The following is a 24,565-nucleotide window of genomic DNA, read 5'->3' on the forward strand; positions in this document are numbered from 1 at the left end:
GAACTCCCCAGCTCCTCCTGGACAGGAACGTGAGAAGGCGGTGACCCCATCGCCCCCTCCTGGACAGGAACATGAGAAGGCGGCGACCCCATCGCCCCCTCCTGGACAGGAACGTGAGAAGGCGGCGGCGCCAGTACCGCCCCCTCCTGGACAGCAACGCGAGAAGGCGGCGACGCCATTGCCCCCTCCTGGACAGCAACGCGAGAAGGCGGCGACACCATCGTCCCCTCCTGGCCAGCAACGTGAGAAGGCGGCGGCGCCAGTACCGCCCCCTCCTGGACAGCAACTTGAGAAGGCGGCGCCAGTACCGCCCCCTCCTGGACAGCAACTTGAGAAGGTGGCGCCAGTACCTGCCCCTCCTGGACAGCAACTTGAGAAGGCGGCGCCAGTACCGCCCCCTCCTGGACAGCAACGTGAGAAGGCAGCGCCAGTACCGCCCCCTCCTGGACAGCAACGTGAGAAGACGGCGCCAGTACCCCCCCCCCTCCTGGACAGCAACGTGAGAAGGCGGCGCCAGTACCAGCCCCTCCTGGACAGCAACGTGAGAAGGCGGCGACCCCATCGCCAACTCCACCTCCTCCTGGACGGGAGTATGAGGCGGCTGGGGAACTGTCGCCACCTCCTGGACAGGAACGTATGGGCGTGCCCGTCGCCGACAGAGCAGGAACGGGGAGCGACCGCGGGCCGGTCGCCACTGCCACTCCAGAGCGTGGACAAGAAGCGGCTGTGGAGACGTCGCCACCTCCTGGACAGCAACGTGAGGCGGCATCGGGTCGGTCCCCACTGCCACGTGAGCTTGCAGTGCATCCGTAGAAACAGCAACGTGGGCGTGGCGCGGTGGCGAATCCGTTTCCAGGGCAACGTGAACCTGAGTAGACGGAGAGTCAGTCGAAACTGACACGTGGGCGTGTCTCGGGAGCGGATCAGTTCCAGCTGCCGCGTAAGCTCTGCTCGGAACCGGCAAAACCTTGACGTTCACTTGAGATGGCGAGTCCGTTCCCACTGCGGCGTGCACTTGGCAAGGGGGCTGGTCGGTTTCCACGGCAACGTGAACCTGAGCAGGCGGAGAGTCAGTCGAAACTGACACGTGGGCGTGTCTCAGGAGCGGGTCAGTTCCAACTGCCACGTGAACCTGCATCAGCAGCGAGTCCGTCGCCGTTTCGACATCAGAGTAGCTTGGCTGGTTCGCCAATCCTTGCCGGACCTGGGCCGTGAGAGCCGCCAATTTGACGCTCTGCCGCTCCATCTCCGCCCGCATTTCACGGTAGAACGCCTCGTGATTTGGCGGCTCCTCCTCCCTCTGGACTGGAAGCTTCGCCACCAGCTGCGGGTCTGCGGGCTTCACCGTTGCCAGCGAGGAGTGGGAGGACTGTGTCTTAGTTGCCGCGCAGCGGGAGGCACAAGGGAGCGCCCGGCCGGGGCGTCTCCTCTGGCCGCCACGCGGAGGTCCCGGGTAGATGGCCAAGCGGGTTCCCTCGTACTGATAGGTGTACTTGGACCTACAGGGTGAAGTCGCTCGGGTGCTGGAAACGCGGGGAGGCGGAGCAAACTGACTGGGATGAAAAGCCGGGCAAAGAGATTCAAACTCAAAGTCGTCGGAGTCGTACTCAGGCAGTCGGTCATACAAATCGCGGTCCTCCTCATATTCCGAAAAGTCAGAGTCCAGAAGAATATGAGGAGCCGGACGGGTCGTGTTCGGGACGTATTCATACCTCGCTGGCGGAGCGTAAGACACGGGAGCGGAGGACATCAGGGAGCCTACCCGGATTGGACAGGCTTGGTCCTCGGCAGACGGTCTACCTTGCGTCGGTCCCGGCGACGCCGGGTCTTTCCTGCTGGGTCCTGTATTGGCCAGTTCGTTCTGTCGTGTCCCATCAGAAACAAGAGTAGGACCCAAATGCAGGAACTCGGAAGACGCAAGGTAGTTCAAGAAGAGACACGTTTATTATATGCCGAGGTCGGGGATCGAGCAGGCAGTCCGGTGCAGCAGCGGTAGTTCGGATGTCGGGCGAAGAGATCAGATGAGCGGACAGGCAGGAGTCGGTACACGGGAGAACAATCAACGCAGGCAGAAGTATCGAAAGAGTCAGGCTTACGGGGTTGGTCGGAGAACGGACGAAGGTCGGTACACACAGGTTCGATCAGGGATACCGGAGCACACGAATGGGACACGAAGATCATTACGAACTGGCGCCGGCCAGTTGTCATCGCGGTCATATAAATCCATAGCATGATCAGGCTGAATGAGGCGCAGGTGTACACCTTCCAATCAGCGCACCTGGGCGGACACCCGCACAGCTCGTGCTGAAGCGGCAGGATCATGACAGTCGCTGAGGCAAAAACCCGGGCATGTAAGGTGTTTGTTGAGGCCATGAAGAATGACTTTTGAAAAGCTTTGAGGAAAGTCTGGTGCAGCATCTGGCATCTTAGGAGGGGTAACTAGTGGACCATTAACACTGTCTAAAGTGATGATGGAGGAGGGGGGGGGGTGCTGCCCTCAACTCGGGACATTGTGAGTCAGTAGGAAGAATATTTCAAAGACCTACCCTTGAAGAAGCGAAGTGTGGAATCTCTGAGGCAAGCTTTCCTATATCTGTGGTTTTGGTCACCGTGGTGATGAAAAAGCTTCTTGTTGACAAGACCCAGGGGGTGGATGAGATCCTCCTGGAGCTCCTATAGTCCCTGGATGGTGTAGGGCTGTCCCGGGTGACATGCCTCTTCAACATCGCGTGGACATCAGCGGCTGGAATGGTGGGTTCCCATTTTAAAGACCGGAGGGTGTGTTCCAACTATAGGGGGACTCATACTCCTGAGCCTCCCTGGTAAGGTCTTTTCAGGTGTGCTGGAGAGGAGGGCCTGTCAGGAAGTCGAGTCTCCAATTTAGGAAAAGTAGTGTGGTTTTCGTCCTGGCTGTGAAACAATGGAGAGGCTCTCCCCCTTCTGGCAGAGTCCTTAAGAGTGGATGGGAGTTACCCAACCAGTCTACATGTGCTTTGTGGACTTGGAAACACTGTTTGACCATCTCCCTTCAAGAGCATGGGGTACAGAACCCCCTGATATGGGGTGTTTGGCCAAAAGGCAATGCTCTCAATTTACCAGTTGATTGACATCCGTTCCCTTGCCTATGGTCATGTAGCCAGCAAGCCCTTCCACCAGGGGACCCACACAGAGTGATTACTTACTTACTTACTTACTGATCTCCCGCACCCAGGGTGCTTCTGACTCCTGAGCCCAAACAAAGCTGCCATACCAGTCCCAAAGGTAGGGGCACAGGCACCGGGCTTCTGCCCCCCATGGAACCCCCTACCCACCCACACCCAGTGGGCCATGCAGCGGCCTTTGCCCCCTCAGCTAATTTTGACCTGATACCCCAGTGACCAGAACAGGGCCCAGAAGGCGGACCCAACAAAGGCGCCAAGCCAGATGGGAACCTCACACTGCCTGAGGGAGAGAAGGACAATGACCACAGTGGAGCACCTCAGCGAGAGGGAAGAGGACACATGCCCAGGATACACCGCCTCCTACCCCCCACCTGTAAACCAGAATGAGACCCCTGCAGCGGGGGCCAGTGGGCACCTCCCTGGCACCCAGTGATGAACAGCCTCCCCGGGACTGGCATCCCCCAGGAAGGCAACACGGACGCAACCAGACCCATAGGAGAAAGAGACTCTGTTTTCTGATACATTTATGCATTTAGCTAGAACTATCAATTTTTAATGATTGAGCTATTAATGGCGGCACAGTGATTGAGTGGTTGGCACATCCACCTCAGAGTTCTGAGAACCTGGGTTCAAATCCAGCCGCACCCGTGTGGAGTTTGCATGTTCTGCCCATGCCTGCGTTGGTTTTCTCCAGTTTCCTCCCACGTCCCAAAAACATGTACAGTAGTTTAATTTTCCCCAATTGTCTGTAGGTATGAATGTGAGTGCAAAGGGTTGTTTATTCAAATACATCACGATTGGCTAGGAACTAGTTCAGGGTATACACCGTCTTCTGCATGCAGTAAGCTCGGATAGACTCCAGCATACTCGTGGCTCGAGTGAGCACAAACAAAAGCAGTGTGTAAAATGGATGAATGGATGTATAAATATAAATAAATTATAGATTGGAATGTATGTAATAAAGAGCTACTATTACATCTTGATTTTGCATAATGTATCAACCCCTCTTATTTTTCTTGCTAAGGTCAAACTTTTATTATATAATATTGTCTGTCTCCCCATCTGTATCCTTTAAATTTTGAGTTCATGGGATTCCACTGAAATGAATACATTTCAAATTGGCAAGCATGGCATGACTAAACATGATGGTGCAGTATAGCATCAACAAACCACATATATAGGGACCAACCCATTCATCCAGTTCCTCCACCACTTAATCTCATTGCCCAACAACCATTCAGCCCATTCAGTCACATTCATACCAGCAGGGTACACTCGGTAGAGTTTTCAGTTAACCAAAGAAAACTGAAAGAGATGTGGAAGGAAATCATAGAGATGCCAAAAGAAATTCAAACTGGGTTCTTCCAGCTTTGAGGTAACCAATAGTCATGCAAACCACAATTTCACCGTGTTAAATGAAAGCAATCCATTATGTTGAATGTGGGGGTTTTGTCTCTGGACCCTTTCGTGCTGAAAATGTGCTGCTTATGTCACTGGCATCAATTAAGGTCAGAAGAAGTGTCAGAACTGGAATGACTTACCCAGTCACTGTATCCGTTGGCTCTGTTGCACTCACTTACAAATGCACAGCCTGATACAGCCTTCCCAGCAGGCCTTAGAGAGGGTAATGAGGTCATTATGTGCAGAACAACCATTTATTACCTCGTGCTGACAGACAGGCTGACGTCAAGGTGGAGATCAGAGTATGCTCCAGAACTGTCCAACTGTTTGGACTGACTAAACGGCCACAAGTAGCAGCCAACTGTCAGTTACAATAACAGTCAATTCTTAGCAGAGCCACACTGTTTTTTTTAATATTATAAGTGAACGTATGTATTTCAAAGTGCATTCCTAAAATCCAAACGCGTCATCTTTGGGGAGTAATTTCAATTTACTCTTTTTATAACAGCAACAGCCAGTCCGCATCATCGCATCGCAGTCGGCTCAGCCAACCTCTTTGCCGCAGCCTGTGTCTTCAGTCCACCCCACCCCAAGACCGATTCTCGCGCCGCATACACCACATGCTGCCAGCCTTCCCAGCTGCCCTGGACGGGGAAAGATGGGAAAGCTGTGTAATCCTGAAGAGATGACTTCAAAAGACTACTACTTTGACTCTTATGCCCACTTTGGTATCCATGAGGTACGTTACCTCATGTATAGGTACCTCTTCCTATAGCATCATCAGTTGTCCCTCTGGTGCAGCATTAGCCTCAGCAAAACATTAGACTGTACACAAATTCTTACATAAGGAACTTATAAAAGGTAAAATGGTCCCCTTGGGAATGTTTTACAGCAGTCAACTTTTCATTCACTGGAATGCAGTTTTTCGTGTGCTGACACTCCACGTCTGAAGAGTGGGAATCCCCACAATTTGTAGGGAATTGGGATCGAGCCCTGCTGCCACTAGTGAAAATACAAGGGTAGATGTCACCTAAAACACTTTACAAATGCTTACAGATGCCACAAGATGGTACCACTTTTGGCTAATTCAAACTACTCAACTCACCTTGACGTAGTTGCTTGGCACCAAGATGCCACAAGAGGGCGCCAAAGCAGTACTTTTATTGCTTTGGTCTGAAAACGAATACAAAAACAAAAAGAAGTGAATTTTTCAGTGAATGACAGGGAATATGTTATCCCCAAAAGCAGGAAATACATGATGCCATTCTTTGGTTTATTATATACTAGAATCAGAGGACTGCAGACCTCTGTTTAGCCAAATGCACCCTTAACCTCTGTTTTGATTTGCAGGCTAATACTTTTTCCACTCTAATTCTGTAGGTTGTGTTTATGCGTATGGAAAACTCAGTTTATTGTTTACTACTGTGTTACCTATTCAGTACTGCCACCACTACTGATAGTGAACATTATTTCAACTATTCAGCATCTACTACAGCACTGACCACTCAACTTGAAAATGTCACAGCATAAATATTTCCAATCTTCAAAGAAATATCCGCGAGAAGGAAACATTGCAGAAAAGCATGAACATATACCTAACAAAAATATAAAAGGACAAATGTAAATGACATGTAACAGAACCAATACAATTGCAAATGACTCAGGCCATCCATTTTATCCAGCTATAAGCCACATAGCTAAAACAAAATACATCACTTGATAACACATCAGTATTACGCCTATCAAAATCCTTGTTTTCTTCTAATGAAAATAAATGCTAACCTTTTCCTGCAGCAATCAGTGGAATTCAAAACAAGAGACTGTTCGGAAAGTATTAAAGGCTGGACTAAAAGTGGATGTGAACTTAGTCTGACCTGTGGTGTCACTTTTTTTTGTTTTTTTGAAAATGATTGCAGAGCAAAGTCAAGTGTGTTTATGTCCTTTCTGACTACACCTCAAAATCAAAAGCAGAAATGGATAGATTGACCCAAAGGCTTATGGGAGTTTTCCCGAAACACCTTTTTATTGAGTTGCATGTAAAATCTCAAAACTCAAAAGTGAGTAAGTCACAGCAAATCTACATCACAATTGTCAGACTGTACATTTTGAATTCAGGGTAACAAATTACGACTTTCCCAAGAGGTTATAACAACAGGATCTTCCTGACCACGTTTTGTTGTACATTTAAATCAGGAGATGCTGAAGGATGAAGTGAGGACACTTACCTACCGTAATTCCATGTACCACAACAAGCACGTGTTCAAGGACAAAATAGTTCTGGATGTTGGAAGTGGCACTGGGATCTTATCCATGTTTGCAGCCAAAGCCGGAGCAAAGCATGTGTATGGGGTAGGTCCTGTATTTTTCTGTATACAATGGCACTACAGTGGCAAAGCATCAGGCTCTAAATCTCTGTACGGTACATGGAACTGTGTATGACACGTTCCTTGTGTATCCTGACATATATTTGAACCATTGCACTATGGGTCGGGCTCGCTATAATCTTAGAAGGATCTTCTGTCTCACAGGAAGATGATAAAAGTCTTATGGCCTCACAGGCCTGTACGCATGGCGTGGAGTAACGATTTAAGAGCCCTCTCTTTCACTGCGTACCGGGGGCACAAGTAATTGTTAGTCAGGTCATGTCTGAGGAATCACAACACTTGCTCAGGATAACCACATGGATCCTATTTCGGGACCGGGCCAGAGAGTATATGTTTGCTTCAGGGGAGGAATGATTAACTTGGAATTGTCATGAGAGTTGTAAGGTACTGGTTGACATTATGCATTTGCGTGTGTATTTGCCCTTGTCCTTCTACTTCGTCTCTTGTTTACTCTCCCTCTTGTCTTTCTCCCGCTTTCTCTCAGTCGAGCAGCATTTACTGTATGTTTCTGCTTCGGCTCACTTAAGTGTCACTGACGCCCATCTGGCTGCACTCAAACACAGCAAAAAAATGGGACTATGACTTGAGGGATGGAATCTACTTTTGAACACGACAATATGCATTAAAAAAAGGCCCATGCTGCTCTACTCAAACATTAATAAAGCTATTGTATGAAAGATGGGCCATTGTATGAAAGATGGGCCATTGAGGTGAAAAAGGCTGTACTACTGCCCAACGGAATATAATTATATATATTTATATAATTATAATATATTATCCCTTTGCACCTTAAAAAGCAAGAAATTGATATCCAGGAGTGCCAATAAATCACTTGTGGATTCTATATGTATGTATAGTACTTTATAACTCTGATCCCATAAGGTCACATGTGCTTTATATTTGAATCTTCTCACAAAATGATAAAATGTCATTTACTTTCAAACTTTCTCGCCAACGATTGGTTGAGCAAACCAAATCCGTATATTGTGGTATCTGCTGGGTGCATTGAAGAACGAATGTGTCACTATAGGAGCAGGCCACTTCTTTTTCACTGAGCGGTGATATTAAAAAAAAAACAAAAAACGACAAGATGGACAAGGCGCTACCAAAAAGGAAGTGAGTCAAACAACAAGGGAAATGCCTTATTTCCATATTTGCATGCACATAGGCTTCCCTTCTGTAAGGTTAGATGGAAATTCGTTTTGTAGTTTTTGTATAATCCTCCTAAGAAACCAAAAAGTGTTTAGTTTTTGCTGTCACTGTCAGAGTGGTATTAATATAGCTCATACTGTATGTATTATGTGATCATTGTTGGCAGTTATGTAAGACTGAGCTGAAAGGTGTTTCTCAAAAATATTTTCTTTTCTTTATTTTCTAATACTCAATATACTACATTATTTATATTGTTGTTGTGATATTTAATATGATTGTATATCACAATATGAGAAGGCCAAGACAATCGAAACAAAATATTGCACACTTTTCGTGCAGTGTGCTTGTTTACCAATAGATTTAACTGCTCTAAAAATAAAATTTGTCGATCCATTTTCTGTACCGCTTATCCTCACTGGGGTCGTACACTGGGTGAGTGGTGGGCTACACCCTGAATTGGGGGCCAGACAATCACAGGGCATGTAAAAACAAAATATAAATTCATGTATACACAAAATGTCTTATGTACACAGAGTCAATCAAAACATCCTTGTAACTGTAGTCATAAAAATGAGGATTTCATTAATTAATACATCTCAGTCTCAATCCAAAATCTGGCATAAAAACTGCACTGATTCACTTAAGTGCTTAAGAAGATGATATAAATCGGTCAATTGTATTAGAAATATGGCACAAAAGCACTGATTCAAATCTTAATTGGTAACATATAAATGTTGTCGCACTTTTTTAATTGATTAAAAAATAATGAAAAAATTCCGCATGTAATATGATTGTCTGTCTTGAATTATTGAGGGAAATCACATTTGAGAACATTCCAAAGGGGAGGTTTGATCTTTCTGTCTAAATAAAATATCTACAAGGACATCTCTATTGTGGTCTGCTTCCCAGTTGGTGTTTCCACAGATACTTTTGCTTATCAGTTTCTTTCCCTCCAACAAAAGACCTCGTTCTTGCATGTAGTATTCATACCAAAAGGCTTTCATTGAGTCCTAGCTCGACGCCTTTCAATACAATATATCAAGACTTATTATATCTTTTTCCTCTTCTGATGTCTTCTTCATATCGACCAGATGGCCCTCCTGTCGCATGACAGCAGCACTTCGCAAATTACCCCAGAGAGATGAAACATAAAATGCAGTTGATAGATATATATTTTTTTCTTTTTTTTTTTCAGTGAATAGTTGTGTATGTCACTTCACGCTTCCTAATCCTGCAAGAACTTTGAACTGAAATAATGTCTCTTTTATAAATGACAGACAGACCTCTTTGGAAAAAAAAAAAAGTTTTTTGTGCTTTTCTTTTCTCCCCCAGGTTGAATGTTCCAGTATTTCAGAATACTCAGAAAGGATCATCAAGTCCAACCACCTTGACAGCGGTAAAAACTACTTTCCATTATAGTGACAATGGGCAAAATGTGTCAGACAGCTAAACTGGTACTGGTGTGCAACTGAATCTTCTGAGTTAAATGATCATTAAGGGTGTCACAGGAAATTATCCATTTCATGTAATTTGCCCAGTAATTGTCAACACTATCTATGCCGGCCTGCAATGTACATTTAAAAGTAAAACAAATAAAATGCCAAATGTGATATACAGTTAAAAGAAAGTGGTTGCATGTATAGTTTGTGGTGCAATGGGTAAATATCACACATTCATCAATGCTGAAGAATGATTTATATTTTTTGGACCAACTGATATCTGAATAATTAAACTGTGTCCTGCGTTTACCACATGAAAAACAAACAGTACCTACGGAATCCAAATTATCCTATTAGGATACGTTTTAGCATTTAATTAATGGTAAATGAATTATTAGGTGGAACGGTGTAAGACTGGTTAGAGGGTCAGCCTCACAGTTCTGAGGACCGAGCTTCCAATCCCAGGCCCGCCTCCGTGGAGTTTGCATGTTCTCCCCATGGCTGTGTAGGTTTTCCCCAGGCATGCCAATTTCCTCACACATCCCAAAAACATGCATGGTAGGTTAAGTGAATTGCTCGTAGGTGTGAACGTCAGTATGAATGGTTGCTGGTTTCTATGCCCTGGGATTGGCTGCCAACCAGTTTAGGGTGTACTCCACGACCCTTGTGAAAATACCTGCCTCAGATAATGGATGGATGGATAGATGAATTATTACTACCCCGACCATGCGAATATAATTCCATTCCACCCGGCAATGTTCTATTTTTTAAGAGCCGAAACTTTTGATATCACTCTTTAGCCCTTGATGGAACAAACGAAAAGTTACAACAACAAAATGGTGCATGCTCGGATAACTAAACACCACAAGACATGCTGAATATTGCCATTCATTAGCACACAGCCTTTTATTTTTTATTTTATTCTTTACATGTATACTGAACTGATGAATAGCTTCAAAAGGATGAAAATATATATATTTTTAAATGTGGAGGTCTGGGTGAGTCACAATTTTTAGTATCTTCAAAATAGCTTTATAGGGTTTCAAAAAAGGGGTCTTCAGTGTACTATCATGGTTGCAGCTCACAGTGATGAGAGAAACTGAAGCACAAGAATGATGGAGCCAAGCGTAGTCACAATACCTCACTGCTCAGCATTTTGGTTGAATCCAATTCCGAATCATATGTCCTCAGTATGGACAGTACGCCCATGCACATGGATTCTTGGGAATACAAAAAGAGAACAACCCAGACAAAGAAAGCAGACACATTGAAGAGTAGTGGGGTTCATCTGTCATTAGGATGAGCCTTTGTATGAAGACTCCACAAGTTCAAGCAAAACAACCAAAAGTAGGAGTCAGTTGCTCTCTCCCAGACCAGAGCTTTACAAGATCTTTGGTGAAATTCCAGCTGGACCACACATTTGCATAACACCACCACACTGGTACAAATAAGCGCTTCATATAAGCACTCTCTATCTTTGTGGTTCCGTTTTTTTCCCCTCCTGACCTGAATATGCAAATGTTTCCACATAAAGTCCTACACATCTCCCGTCTTGACAACTGCATGCATTCCTTTCCGAATGGGATCTATAATATTTTCCATGAATATAATAATGGGTTCAAGATTTTTGGATAAAGTCTAAAAAAAATAATAATAACATTTGCATTTTTACGAGATTTTAACATGTGCTTTAGTGATCACCATCATCAAGGGAAAAGTGGAGGAGGTGGAGCTCCCGGTGGACAAGGTTGACATTATCATATCAGAGTGGATGGGCTATTGTCTCTTCTACGAATCGATGCTGAACACGGTCATCTTTGCCAGGGACAAGTGGCTGGTACGCACTCTTCACGACACAAACTATGCTGAAATATTTAATTTTGGTGAATATTTGTTGGGATCAGTTTATTTGAAGAAAAGTAATTGGACTAAAGAAACAACTCTCATAAGGGAAAATCAACATTCACCATGCTGCCTGCTGCTATTTATTTTTTTTTCCAAATAAAGCTAAAAATAAAAAGATTACGAATGACTCTGAATTCACCTCTGATTGACAATTTCTGTCGTTTTCCTCCACATGTCTGAAAGAAACCAGGTGGATTGATGTTTCCTGATCGTGCCTCTTTGTATGTGTTGGCCATCGAGGACAGGCAGTATAAAGACTTCAAAATACATTGTAAGTTCAATACAAGAACGCATGTTACAAGTCAGCAAAAAAGTATGTACACAATAAGAGTTTTCATAAATAAAATGTGATTGAAGTCTTGACTCTGACTGCGTTATAGTACAAAAATTTCATATGCAATATGCCCAATTTATTGGCCTTAAAAGTATTTGGATATTTATAATAAGTGTTTGAATTTTGTCCATGGGCCTCATCCAATTAAGAGTTTCCTTGCTGGAGATACTTTGCCAGGCCTTCGGCACATTCACCTTCACTAGCTGCTTAATTGTGACTTTTAATGCTTTTTTCACTTTTGTCCTAAAGAAAAAGCATGCTCTTGTTCGTTGAAACCATAGGATTGATTTGACAAAACAATTTTATTCAACTTATCCGCCTTTAAAAAAAAATCTCGAGTTGTATTTGGCAATCCAAATATTTCACAATATGGCAACTAAAGTGAATAAACAAATGCTTTCTTTAAAAAAATACATACATATATATATATATATATATATATATATATATACACACACACACACACACACACACGCATACACACAATATGTGTCAAGAGTATTCTGGGGAATGTTGGCAGACAAGATTCTGACTCTGGATAATCAAAACCAATGTCAACTTGTATTATGATGACACGAAGAGAAATGTGGAGAAGGAGGGAGAACCACACCGCGTATCTGACATGGGGTACACAGTGGAGTACTTTCTGTGGTGTAAATTAATGTTGATATATTTGTTCTCTGCTCGTATTCAGCCAAATGCAATAAAAGATAGGACAGCACTTCACAATGCAGATGCCAAAGAACCCCAAAAATATTATGAAATGATTACAACTAGGGACTTTTGAAAAGAAAACAAATAAAGTAGTGTTTGTTGGGACGCACTGTATAGTTTTTATTTTTTCACTAACTGAATAAAAAATGACGGTAGCAAGATCCAGGCTAACTGTAGTGATATCTTGGAAAAAAAAAGATAATCCAGGTGAAAAGCAATTGATTTGCAAACAAATATTGTCTTAAAGGGAGAAGTGTACACTTCAAATCACATGGTAATTTTGGATCTTTCTATCTAGCTATCCATTTTCTATACTGTTCTCCTGAGGGTTGCTCCTGGACTCAATCCCAACTGACTTAGGGCAAGAGGGAAAGTACAACATGCGTGGACTCGTCACCAGTCAGTTTCAGGGCCCATACAATACACACACAAAAAAGTGATTCACAAATACAACTGTGGAAATTTTAGAATACACATTTGGTTAACACGCATGTTTTATGTAATGTGGAAGAAAGTCTGTGTAGCCGGAGAAAACCCATGCAAACACAGGCAAAGCAAAACTTGGAACTTCTCATTCACAAGGCAAACATGCTAGCTAATAGATAAACATACTGCCACATCTTGCTTTTTTTTTTCTTAAATCATCAATTCTGTGGTGTATAGAAGAAAAACTGTTCACCAAAAGTTGCCACTGTCCAAATACTTCTGGATTTGAATGTGTCTTTATACTGTATGCATACAGTAGCTGAGTTAAAATATACTTATTGCCATAGCTAGCATACTACCCAGTGAGTGGATACAAAGAAAAAACTTTGCACATCCTCACATTGTCAACTGGATGCAGCTTTTTCGTGATTTTTTTTTTTTAAACTGCTCTTATTTAAAAACTATTCAAAAATTCTCTCAGTCCTGTATCATCTGACTCCAAAAGCACAGGGAGGGCTGAGGGTGAAGTTTGCTTCTGGATACAAAGCAATAGAATATCGCCAAAGCAATTGTTGTACTGATCCATACATCATACAAACAGATCACTTAACCATAAATTATTTGAAGTTTTAATGAAGACCATCTGCAACACTGGTGTGCGACTAAATGACAACAGCTGTAAAAGTCCAAAATTCCACAAAGGAACTTTTATTCAACTGCCAGTCAAATTCATGTAACTTGCTCGGTGATGACGCTTATCTCAGTTTAATAATTTCAGCAAAATAAGTTCAGTATGGTTTGGAATGTTTCAGTCATTATCTATCTTTTCCCTGCTCATAAGCATGAACATAGAACATTTATTTACTATTTCACTGTCTAATATCATCCAAAGAAAAAATGATGTAGCAAGAACTAGTAAATCAATAAATAGCACACCCAACGAATTTACAAGGGATGGAAGACTTACACTGCAACAATACTGAATGGAAAGAGTTACAATGTTTTTGTCCTGTTAGGAAAGCCTATTTTCCCACTCATGATTGAAACATTCGTTTGATTTTTTTGTATTTATTTAATTTTGACAGAAAGAGATTTTATATGATACCATGTTTCCAATTCAATTTAATCGTAACATCCTTAGAATATTTATATACACATAAATATAACTTCAGATCAATGTATTTAGAACTTGAGACAGGAGGTGGCACAAAAACAGATATACCCTCTTCAACAAAATAAGAAGCCAGCATGTTGACATTTATTATTTCTGTATCAATTTATGTAACAGCTAAGGTGGAAGTGGGACTGCATCAGGGATCAGCTCTGAGCCCCTTCCTGTTTGCAGTGGTAATGGATAGGCTGACAGATGAGGTTAGACTGGAATCACCTTGGACCATGATGTTCGCAGATGATATTGTGATATGCAGTGAAAGCAGGGAGCATGCAGAGGAACAATTAGAAAGATGGAGACATGCACTGGAAAGGAGAAGAATGAAGATTAGCCAAAGTAAAACAGAATATCTGTGCGTGAATGACAAAAGTGGAGGTGGAAGAGTGAGGCTACAGGGAGAAGAGATAGCGAGGGTGGACGACTTCAAATATTTAGGGTCAACAATCCAGAGCAATGGTGAGTGTGGTAAGGAAGTGAAGAAACGGGTCCAAGCAGGTTGGAACAGCTGGCGAAAGGTGTCTGGTGTGTTATGTGACAGAAGAGTCTCTGCTAGGATGAAGGGCAAAGTTTACAAAACAGTGGTGAGGGCGGCCATGATGTACGGATTACAGACCGTGGCACTGAAGAAACAACAGGAAGCAGAACTGGAGGTGGCAGAAATGAAGATGCTGAGGTTCTCGCTCGGAATGACCAGGTCGGATAGGATTAGAAATGAGCTCATTAGAGGGACAGCCAAAGTTGGATGTTTTGGAGACAAGATTCGAGAGAGCAGACTTCGATGGTTTGGACATGTTCAGAGGCGAGAGAGTGAGTATATTGGTAGAAGGATGCTGAGGATGGAGCTCCCAGGCAAAAGAGCGACAGGAAGACCAAAGAGAAGGTTTATGGATGTGGTGAGGGAAGACATGAGGGCAGTTGGGGTTAGAGAGGAAGATGCAGGAGATAGGCTAAGATGGCAAAAGATGACACGCTGTGGCGACCCCTAACGGGACAAGCCGAAAGGAAAAGAAGAAGAATCAATTTATGTAACAGCTATGGTGCGTTATAATATTATTCCATGCAGTTTGCAGCATGCGGCTCGTTGTGGGGACATGTCAAAGTATTAAGTTCATCTGGGAGCTCTGCTGGGACATTGGAATATTTTTACTCTTTGGAAACTAGTTATTTATTTAGTGCAGTGGAGTTGTGTAAATGTGAATTTCACACATGAGCGAACGGAAACGAGCGGCGCACAAACTGCACTCGTCTTCGTCTGCAAACAGATGGCCTCATTTGACCTTTGCACTGAGGTAGAAGCGGCCTTATGCGGCACTCAATCAAGATGCCGCGCTCATTATTGCTCCTCATTATACAGAGTATCATTAATTATAATGTAGAACATTGTAGGTTCCGTGTGACCTGCAAATTTTCATCTACGCAAAATAATGTCCGCTCATTAGTTTGGCTCAGTTGTTTGTTACTATAATTAATATATAGAAGTGTACTTTGTGTTTTTGTGGGGATTGTGAAATCAGTTTTCAAAGAGGCACATGTTGACAAAGTGTTTGACTTTTATGTGTCAAATTATGCCAAATTGCTTCCAAACCCCGAGATCCAACTTAGGGAATTCTAAGCGCTACATTCTGAGAAACTCAGTGATGCGCAATCCAGCCTGTTGTGGTTTTCTTGCTGCACTGTAGAGGTCAGCAATGTTTTTATCCCTTTTTTGGCTTTTCAACACATAATAAAAGAATCGCTAAGTCGCCTTTTGCATGATTTGTACACATTTTAAAGTTGAACATACTTGAGTAATTATACTTTTCCAAGGGTGGGAGAATGTGTATGGCTTCGACATGACGTGTATCCGCAATGTGGCAATGAAGGAGCCGCTGGTTGATATCGTGGACCCCAAACAGGTGGTGACCAACTCCTGCCTGGTCAAGGTAGGTTACATTCTGTATTACTACCAATAAAAATGGTTTTGTCACTGTTAATCTAGTGAATTATCCATTCATTCCTCCATTTTATATTCAGTTGTTTTATCGTCACACGGGCAGGGGGCTGGATGAACCACAGCTGCTTTAGCAAATGGTGAACGAGGCCCTGAATCGGCCCCCACTTTGTTCATGGGGCGCTGAAAATGACCAAATGTACTGACCCAAATAAGGATCTATGTTATTTCGGCGTACTTATTAAACCCGATGCATTCATGCATACTAGTAACACTACTATTGGGACATCGATTACTATTGGATCCAATTTTACTCAGTTAATACGGAAACAATTGTTTCCTGATTGTTACTTAATGTTGTAGTTTGAAGAGGTGCTGAATTTTGGTTTTCCATTTGTATAAGCAGTAACCATAAAAAATAATAGATATATTTAAACAAAAATCATGAAATATTTCCCTTTGAGTGTATGTAGAGCATCTCTATATTCTGAGTTTATTGATAGAAACTATGCTTTTGACACTATTCTAATTTATTGTACGCTACCTGTATTGTACTCTAATTACAGGTGTATACAGAATGCAAGTTGTGAAATAGTTACAGTTATGAGGTCATTAAACAAAAAGTTGTATTCCTTTGCTTGCACAGAAAATAAGTAACAGATTGGGCATACGTTTAACCGACGAGGTTGATGGGTCATGAAAATATGAACACCAAGCAACAAGGTCTGGTACTCATTTGAGAACAAGACCAAAATTATCTACACCCAGGATACTGTGCGGCGATATTACACATTAAACACAAATAACATTTTGTGTTGTGGCCTGTCTTGTAGCTGCATCTCAGTGCATTTGTTGCATTGCATGTAAATTTTGAGCCTTCCCCAAGTCTTGGTCAACGTTTCATTGCTAAATTTGATTCAAACCAATTTTACATTTTGATGTGATTGCTCCATCAGGGCTCTCTGCTTGCTTGCTTGCTTGCTTGCTAGTTGGCAGGCACCCTGTTCTATTCTTTGATATTAACCAATGTTTGATGCTAATTATGAAATATTGCAGAGAGCTTGCGCAGAGCCACAAGCGCTGTTCAAATAGAAGCTGGTGGCGAAGCAGTCCGTCATTGAGGAGAAAACAATACATCCAATGATAATACCCCGCCTGCGGTTTTATTTTAACAGATTGCGCTCATTATGACTGTATGTCTGTGATATAGTGCCGACAGATCATAGTTATTATACTGCAGATGGGAACATGGATTAGAAGTGAAATCCATTTGCAAAAAAAAAAAAAAACCTTTATAGTACACATCATCTAGCACCAAAACCAATGGCAGGTTTGCATTTAATACAGTATAGCTAAGTCATGTAAGTGTAACAAATGAAAGTTTCACACTTGCCTACTTAATATTAGCCTAAGGTTTGGGATGAACTTCTGTCCTCTCTGGGACTCGACCAGTTTTACAAACAAAAGTAAATCGTATCGATACATTGAATTTGGAATACGTGCTAGCTTATGCTGATTACCTGCACTGTCCGATGGCCATCACATCCCCGACCTGCCAGGATCAATTAACATTATATTCAACAGCTAGCAGGCTTTTAGCAAGAATTGTTAGAAAATCATTATATACTGTAAGTGTCATGCTCCTGGCTTCCTGCCCAGGCTGGGCGTGACCAGCCAATTAGTCTGAGCACACCTTCACCTTGTTCCAGCTAATGCCTCCCAGTATATATAGGACTTGGGGGACGACTTGTCCTTCGCCAGATCCTCATCCTTGATGCTTCGTTCCCGCACTCCCGTTCGCCTGACTTCTGCTCTCCGTGTACCGACCTACGCCTGTCCCTTGACCCCGCTCTTGAGCCTGCCGCACGATTACTTCTGCCTAGTTTGGACTGCCTGCCTGATCCCTGACCTTGGACCAAATAATGGTTTCCTCTATACTCTGCTTATCTCTGGAGCCGTGTATTTGGGTCCACCCTCGTGCCCCGTTCGTGGCAGAACGATCTGGCCATAACATGGACCCAGCCGACTCTGAAGCCATCCGCCATTCGCTGCAAGTCCAGCGCAAATGCCTGGTCGAGCAGGAGGCTGCTCTCCAGGTTACTAATCAACGTATCCATGAGCTCTGTGCCCGGCTGGAACCGTGGATAGCTTCTCAAGCTAGCGCAGCTGCTACGCCGACGATGGCCGTTCTGCCTGTTACGGAGCCCTCCCGTGCCGGCATAACTCCACTTTCCCGACCAGAACGATTCTCAGGCGACTCCGGCAACGTCAAGCCCTTTCTGGCGCAGTGCGATCTCCATTTTGAACTGCAAGCATCCGCTTTTCCCACGGACCGCTCCCGAATCGCCTTCGTCATTTCCCACATGACGGGGAGGGCGGAGGCGTGGGCCACTTCAGAGTGGAGTCGCAACTCGGAGATCTGCCGTTCATGGACGAGGTTCGTCTGCGAGCTCACCCAGGTATTCCAGTACGCAGCTCCGGAACGCCAGGCGGCGCCCTCGCTGATAACAATTCGTCAAGGCCGTCGCCGCGTGTCCGACTACGCCATTGAATTCCGGATCCGGGCTGCCGAGAGCCGGTGGAACGAGGAGGCCCTCCATGACGCCTTCTAACAGGGACTTTCCCCACAAATCCGTGGCCACTTCATTGCCATGGATCTTCCGCCTTGCTGGATGCCCTCATCGCATTGGCCCTCAAGGTGGATCAGCGCCTGACCGTGCAGGGTCAGATGGACGGCCTGAGGGAGGAGGAGACGGAGAGGCTCAGCCCGGTCGCTTCCCGGCCACCCACGTTGCCTTCTACGTCAGAACCCATGCAAGTGGGGGGGCTCGGCAGCCCAGCAGAGGACCGCTTACGTCGGCGACAAGAAGGGCGCTGTTTCTATTGTGGACGTCTGGCACATGTAATCGCCCACTGTCCGGCTTGGCCAAAGCGCCCCGACCTTGGGATCTCGACGCCGGTGAGTGTGCGGTATACTGGCGCTAAGTCGGGGCGATCGCTTTTGCACCTCACAGTCGGTACAGACTCTCACTCGTGCTTAGTGACCGCGTTCATTGACTCCGGTTCGGATGCGAACCTCATACATCCTCGGGTGGTCGAAGCGTTGCGGGCGGCAACCTTCCCCACACAGCGTCCCCGTATTGCTTATGCCGCCAACGGCAAGTTCCTCTGCCGCGTTACACACCGCACGCAAACCATACGGATGGACTTTCCGGACATCCACACGGAGCGCATTAGTTTCCACGTTTTCAATTCGAGCAACAGTGATATAATCCTGGGGAGCCCGTGGCTCAAGAGACACACCCCCACATTGACTGGGTCACGGGTCGGATTATGGCTTGGAGTGAGGACTGTCACAAGCAGTGTTGCGCCGCCGGGGAGGACGGAGGGATCCAAGTTGCTGAGCTTAGCACCGCCTCCGAATTAGCCACGTTACCCTCTTGCTACTATGATTTGAAGGGATTTTTTTCGGAGTCAAAAGCATGATCCCTGCCGCCGCATCAGCCTTATGACTGTGCCATTGAACTCCTCCCAGGTACCTCACCCCCCAAAGGGAAACTGTTCTCTTTGACAGGACCGGAGCACCAGGCAATGAGGGAGTACATCGAGAAGTCCCTGGCAACCGGACTCATTCGCCCGTCATCCTCACCGGCCGGTGCAGGGTTTTTTTTTTTCATTAAGAAGAAGGATTCCACTTTGCGACCCTGCATCGACTACAGAGGATTGAATGACATCACGGTCAAGAACAGGTACCCTTTGCCCCTGATAGCTACAGCCTTTGAACTCCTCCAAGGAGCCCGGACCTTCACCAAGCTGGACTTGCGCAGTGCGTATCATCTGGTGCGGATCCGGGAGGGTGACGAATGGAAGATGGCTTTCAACACTCCCACGGGGCATTACGAGTATCTCGTGATGCCCTTCGGATTGACCAATGCCCCGGCCGTCTTTCAAAACTTCATTAACGACGTGCTTCGGGAGTTCCTGAATAAATCTGTCTTTGTATACCTGGATGACATTCTTATCTTTCGGCAGACCTAACCTCACATTCAACAGGTCTGAGAAATGCTCCGGCGTCTGTTGCAGCACCAATTGTTCGTAAATATGGACAAGTGTGAGTTCCACCGGGGATCCGTGTCCTTCCTGGGCTTCGTCCTGGCAGAAGGAGAGATACGTATGGACCCCGGGAAGGTCGACGCGGTGCTGCGGTGGCCTACCCCCGCCAGCAGGAAGGACGTACAGAGGTTCTTAGGATTCGCTAATTTCTATAGGAAGGTCATAAGGAACTTCAGCCCCGTGGCTGCTCCTCTCCATGCGCTCACCTCGCCACACACCGCCTTCGTGTGGTCCGGGACCTGCCAGCAGGCTTAAGGCAAGTTTCACTGCTGCGCCCGTTCTCATTGTTCCGGATCCAGATAACCAGTTTATGGTGGAGGTTGACGCATCTAATTCGGGAATCGGAGCCGTCTTGTCTCAGAGGAGTCCCAGGTACGGACGGATCCACCCGTGCGCGTTTCTGTCTAGGAACCTGACCCCAGCAGAGAGGAACTATGACGTGGGAGATCGGGAACTGCTGGTGGTCAAGACCGCGTTGGAGGAGTGGCGGCACTGGCTGGAGGGCTCGCAAGTACCATTCGTGGTCTTCACGGACCATAAGAACCTAGAATACCTAAAGTCCGCAAAGCGGTTGAACGCACCCCAGGCCAGGTGGGCCCTGTTCTTCACCCGCTTCCGCTTTACTCTGTCCTTCCGCCCAGGCTCCAAGAACGGCAAGCCAGACGCACTCTCACGGTTCCACGACGGAGGGCGCACGGACTCAGAGGCCGCTACTATCCTGCCAGAGGCGTGCTTCGTGTCTGGCTTCACTTGGGCGGTCGAGTCACGGGTGAAGGAGGCCCTGGGAGAGGCTCCGCCACCCGCGGATTGTCCGTCGGACTGCCTTTTTGTCGTTCAGTCTCTGCGGGGAGACGTTGTCAACTGGGCTCATACCAACAAGATGTCTCGCTTACGACCTGTAGGCGAGTTGCGTCCGCTGTCCATCCTCTTCCCCCCGTGGTCACACATTGTGCTGGACTTCGTTACCGGCCTGCCGCCCTCCCAAGGGAACACAGTTGTGCTGTCTGTAGTGGACCGTTTCTCCATGATGGTCCACTTCGTGCCGCTTCCGAAGATCCCGTCGCCCAAGCAGACAGCCCAGATGGTGTTGGACGAGGTCGTCTGTTACCACGGGCTACCCCAGGACATCGTGTCGGACAGGGGTCTGGCGTGGCCAGCCAATTAGTCTGAGCACACCTGCACCTTGTTCCAGCTAATGCCTCCCAGTATATATAGGACTTGGGGGACGACTTGTCCTTCGCCAGATCGTCATCCTTGATGCTTCGTTCCCGCACTCCCGTTCGCCTGACTTCTGCTCTCCATGTACCGACCTACGCCTGTCCCTTGACCCCGCTCTTGAGCCTGCCGCACGATTACTTCTGCCTTGTTTGGACTGCCTGCCTGATCCCTGACCTTGGACCGAATAAAGGTTTCCTCTATACTCTCTGCTTATCTCTGGAGTCGTGCATTTGGGTCCACCCTCGTGTCCCGTTCGTGACAGTAAGTAGCAGTCCATTTGTGTCCCTCAATATAGAATCTAACACTAATATTGCTGAAAGGCTACACCATATGGAGCAAAAATGAAGTGTTCCATGGGAGCTTTTAAACGCAATGCAGTCACTGGTTCGTGTAAAACTCAGTGACATTGCAAAAAAAAAACAAAAAAAAATAATCACCTCTCTTGTGCCCTGTGATTTTCTGGTGAGCCTTCCAGGGCATAGTCTAGTCTACCTTTTGGCCCTGGTTCCTATTGACCCTCATTTTAACAGCACAGTGGTATAATAATTTTACCAGAAAAAGGAGACCAGATAACCACTTACAGGATGATAACAAATGGCGGCTGGCTCCAGAGATTTATGATGAGTTTAATTTGTTTGTGAGATATCTGTCTCTTTCTGCTCACAGGAGGTGGACATCTACACGGTGAAGACTGAAGACCTCTCTTTCACATCCGCGTTCTGCCTCCAGATCCAAAGAAACGACTACGTTCATGCACTGGTCACCTATTTCAACATCGAATTCACCAAATGTCACAAAAAGACGGGGTTCTCTACAGGTAATGTGCCTCAGCTATTCTCTTAGCTTACCTAATTCAATGACATCGATTGTTGGAAAGATTTTGCTGAATATAAGATAAATGAACCAATGTCAGTCAGTTATACAGTGTTTTTCCAAACAAAATTGGTAACACTGCAGAGTCGATGCAATACATGTCTATCATCTGCTGCACTCTAGCTGAACTACAATTTAATTATGAGACTCCAGACATTCTAGATGATGTACTTTGTGTTCTTTCTCAGACTCATTGTATTTTATCTAATATTTAGAAGAACAGGGGCACAATTATACCAACCAGCCACTTGCACAACACAGTACAGCATTATATCCAAATCAAGAGCTTTAATGAAAGTTTTGGTTTTTTTTTTTTTTTGCTAAAATAAGATTAAGAGGTTTTACACTAAAAAGTTTCTTTCGGCTTGTCCCATCTCAGATGAACGCACATATATGTTTGGCACAATTTTTACGCCGGATGCCCTTCCTGACCCTGGCAAAAAAAAAAAGTTTGAATGTGTGCCGTTTCATTTGTAGTTTCCAGTCACAGTATCAAACTACACTGCACTATACTCGAGCTGAGAAATGTTTCCCTATTAGCGTCATAGGAGAAAAACTTTGTAGTTTGTTGCTAAAGTTCTTTGAACGAAATTGTCACTGGGTGAGAAAAGGGTTGCCTGGTAGTGTGGTATGACACTGACGTCTAGTGGCGATAAGGTAACATGCATCTGTTAAAAACAGTTCCCGTTTTTGACGTTGCACCAATCCAAAATAGTCATCTATCATGCAATAGTGGCAATGTATTTCTAAAAAGAAAAATTGAACTTTTTTTCAGTTTCCCTCACTACATAAGATAAGATCCAATTGGCATGTCCATACATTACAATTTGCATTTTTTTTTTTTTTTTTTTTTTTTTTTTTACAGTCAGGAGAAAATATAAATTCGCACAGCAGGCTGAACACATTCTGATTCAAGAGCACCTTGTATTTTGAATGTCAGCCAAGCTATTGTCAGTGGTCAGCACACTAGAGCATGTTCGGAATTGTTTTGGCACTGTGATATAAACAAACATTTTAAATTTTTTTTTTTTTTTTTTGCTAAATCGACACGTGTTGTTCCTTCACACACAATATATGGACAAAAGTACGGAGACAACTCTCAATTATCAGTCAGTTATCTTGGAGCCATCACACATCCGTCTTTCTTTCACACAAGGGTTCCGAACATGTAAATGCCATACAAAGATGCACCAGTGAAGATTTGAACTCAAATCTTCTGACTGTGATGCAAACATGTGTTCCGCTATGTCGATGCTGTCTTCAAATTCATCCTTGGCATGATTGGATGAGTCTGGTGAAAGAAAGCGTGAGTCAGGCATCTCATTGATCTGTGACTTTGTCCCAGCCCCCGATGCTGCTTACACCCACTGGAAACAGACAGTCTTCTACCTGGAGGACTACTTGACTGTGCGAAGAGGAGAGGAAATCACTGGCAGCATTGCACTCAAGCCTAATGACAAAAATATTGTAAGTGTTCATCAACACAACTTTTTTTTTTTTTTTTTTTTTTTTGGGTGGGGTGGGGGTTGCCCGATGTCTGTAACTAGATACAGTGGCATAAGTGTATCACCATGTCTGACTCATCCAATGAGCTAAGTGTCCACAGCAGGCTCTTTGTACTGGAACTGGATGGTGAGTAGTCAAGCTGGCACCAGCAGCAATCCAGATTTTTTATTTATGTATTTATTTTAAACCTTGTCCTCTGGGGTGGATAAGCAGGCACTTTTACTCCACTACGAACACTCTGCGCCAATTGGAATGACTCGAAGACCTCACATTACAACTGTTGAGTTTCCAAAACTGTTCTCAGACATACAGAGCAATTCGCACTAACCTTTGGGGTATTCTAAATTATTTTCCATTTTTATTTTGTACCCATACTGCAACTTCAACAACTAGTGCTCCATGTATAGGCATATTGGTTTTTTGTGACCAAATTTGAGTTGCTGTTTATTGTGAGACGCTTTGATTTTCTCTCTTGCTACCTGAGCTTATCAATGTACAAAACAAGTGTATCAGAGTGTAAAATGCATTTTAGTGGGTGAAATATGTGAAGTTGTGTCTCACAGTGGAAAATGGTTAAAGTTCTACCAAAAGTGTCCAATTAAGTGGGTTTAGGACAACAGGATTTTGTGTTTCACCAATTGAGAAATAAGACTGAGGAACAGAGAGGGCAAGGGGACAAGGGGTGAAAACCACAACAGAACACTAGTGAGACCGTCTAGAGATTTGAATACAAAGAACATGACAACAGTCAAATTGTGATATTATTGGGGGGAGTGGAGGGTCCAAGATGAGAACAAGATGAGAGAGGATGGAAAAGGGAGGCCATGATTTGGGAAAA

The 24,565-nt window shown here is 44.8% G+C and overlaps 1 protein-coding gene across 5 annotated transcripts in view; it reads left to right on the forward strand.

The window, feature by feature from the left end:
- Window positions 1-24,565, forward strand: part of LOC133502083 (protein arginine N-methyltransferase 8-B) — a 38,137-nt gene that overhangs the window by 12,246 nt on the left and 1,326 nt on the right. For all 5 annotated transcript variants that reach the window (XM_061822480.1, XM_061822477.1, XM_061822476.1 and 2 more), the window contains exons 2-9: window positions 5,071-5,301; window positions 6,756-6,911; window positions 9,431-9,494; window positions 11,232-11,374; window positions 11,626-11,713; window positions 15,894-16,009; window positions 22,015-22,165; window positions 23,567-23,688. In XM_061822480.1, coding sequence (XP_061678464.1) covers window positions 5,221-5,301; window positions 6,756-6,911; window positions 9,431-9,494; window positions 11,232-11,374; window positions 11,626-11,713; window positions 15,894-16,009; window positions 22,015-22,165; window positions 23,567-23,688 — 921 coding nt within the window. In that variant the 5' untranslated portion in view covers window positions 5,071-5,220. The remainder of the gene's footprint in view (window positions 1-5,070; window positions 5,302-6,755; window positions 6,912-9,430; window positions 9,495-11,231; window positions 11,375-11,625; window positions 11,714-15,893; window positions 16,010-22,014; window positions 22,166-23,566; window positions 23,689-24,565) is intronic.

The sequence above is a fragment of the Syngnathoides biaculeatus genome, chromosome 6 (assembly GCF_019802595.1).
Source record: "Syngnathoides biaculeatus isolate LvHL_M chromosome 6, ASM1980259v1, whole genome shotgun sequence".
Lineage (NCBI taxonomy): Eukaryota > Metazoa > Chordata > Actinopteri > Syngnathiformes > Syngnathidae > Syngnathoides > Syngnathoides biaculeatus.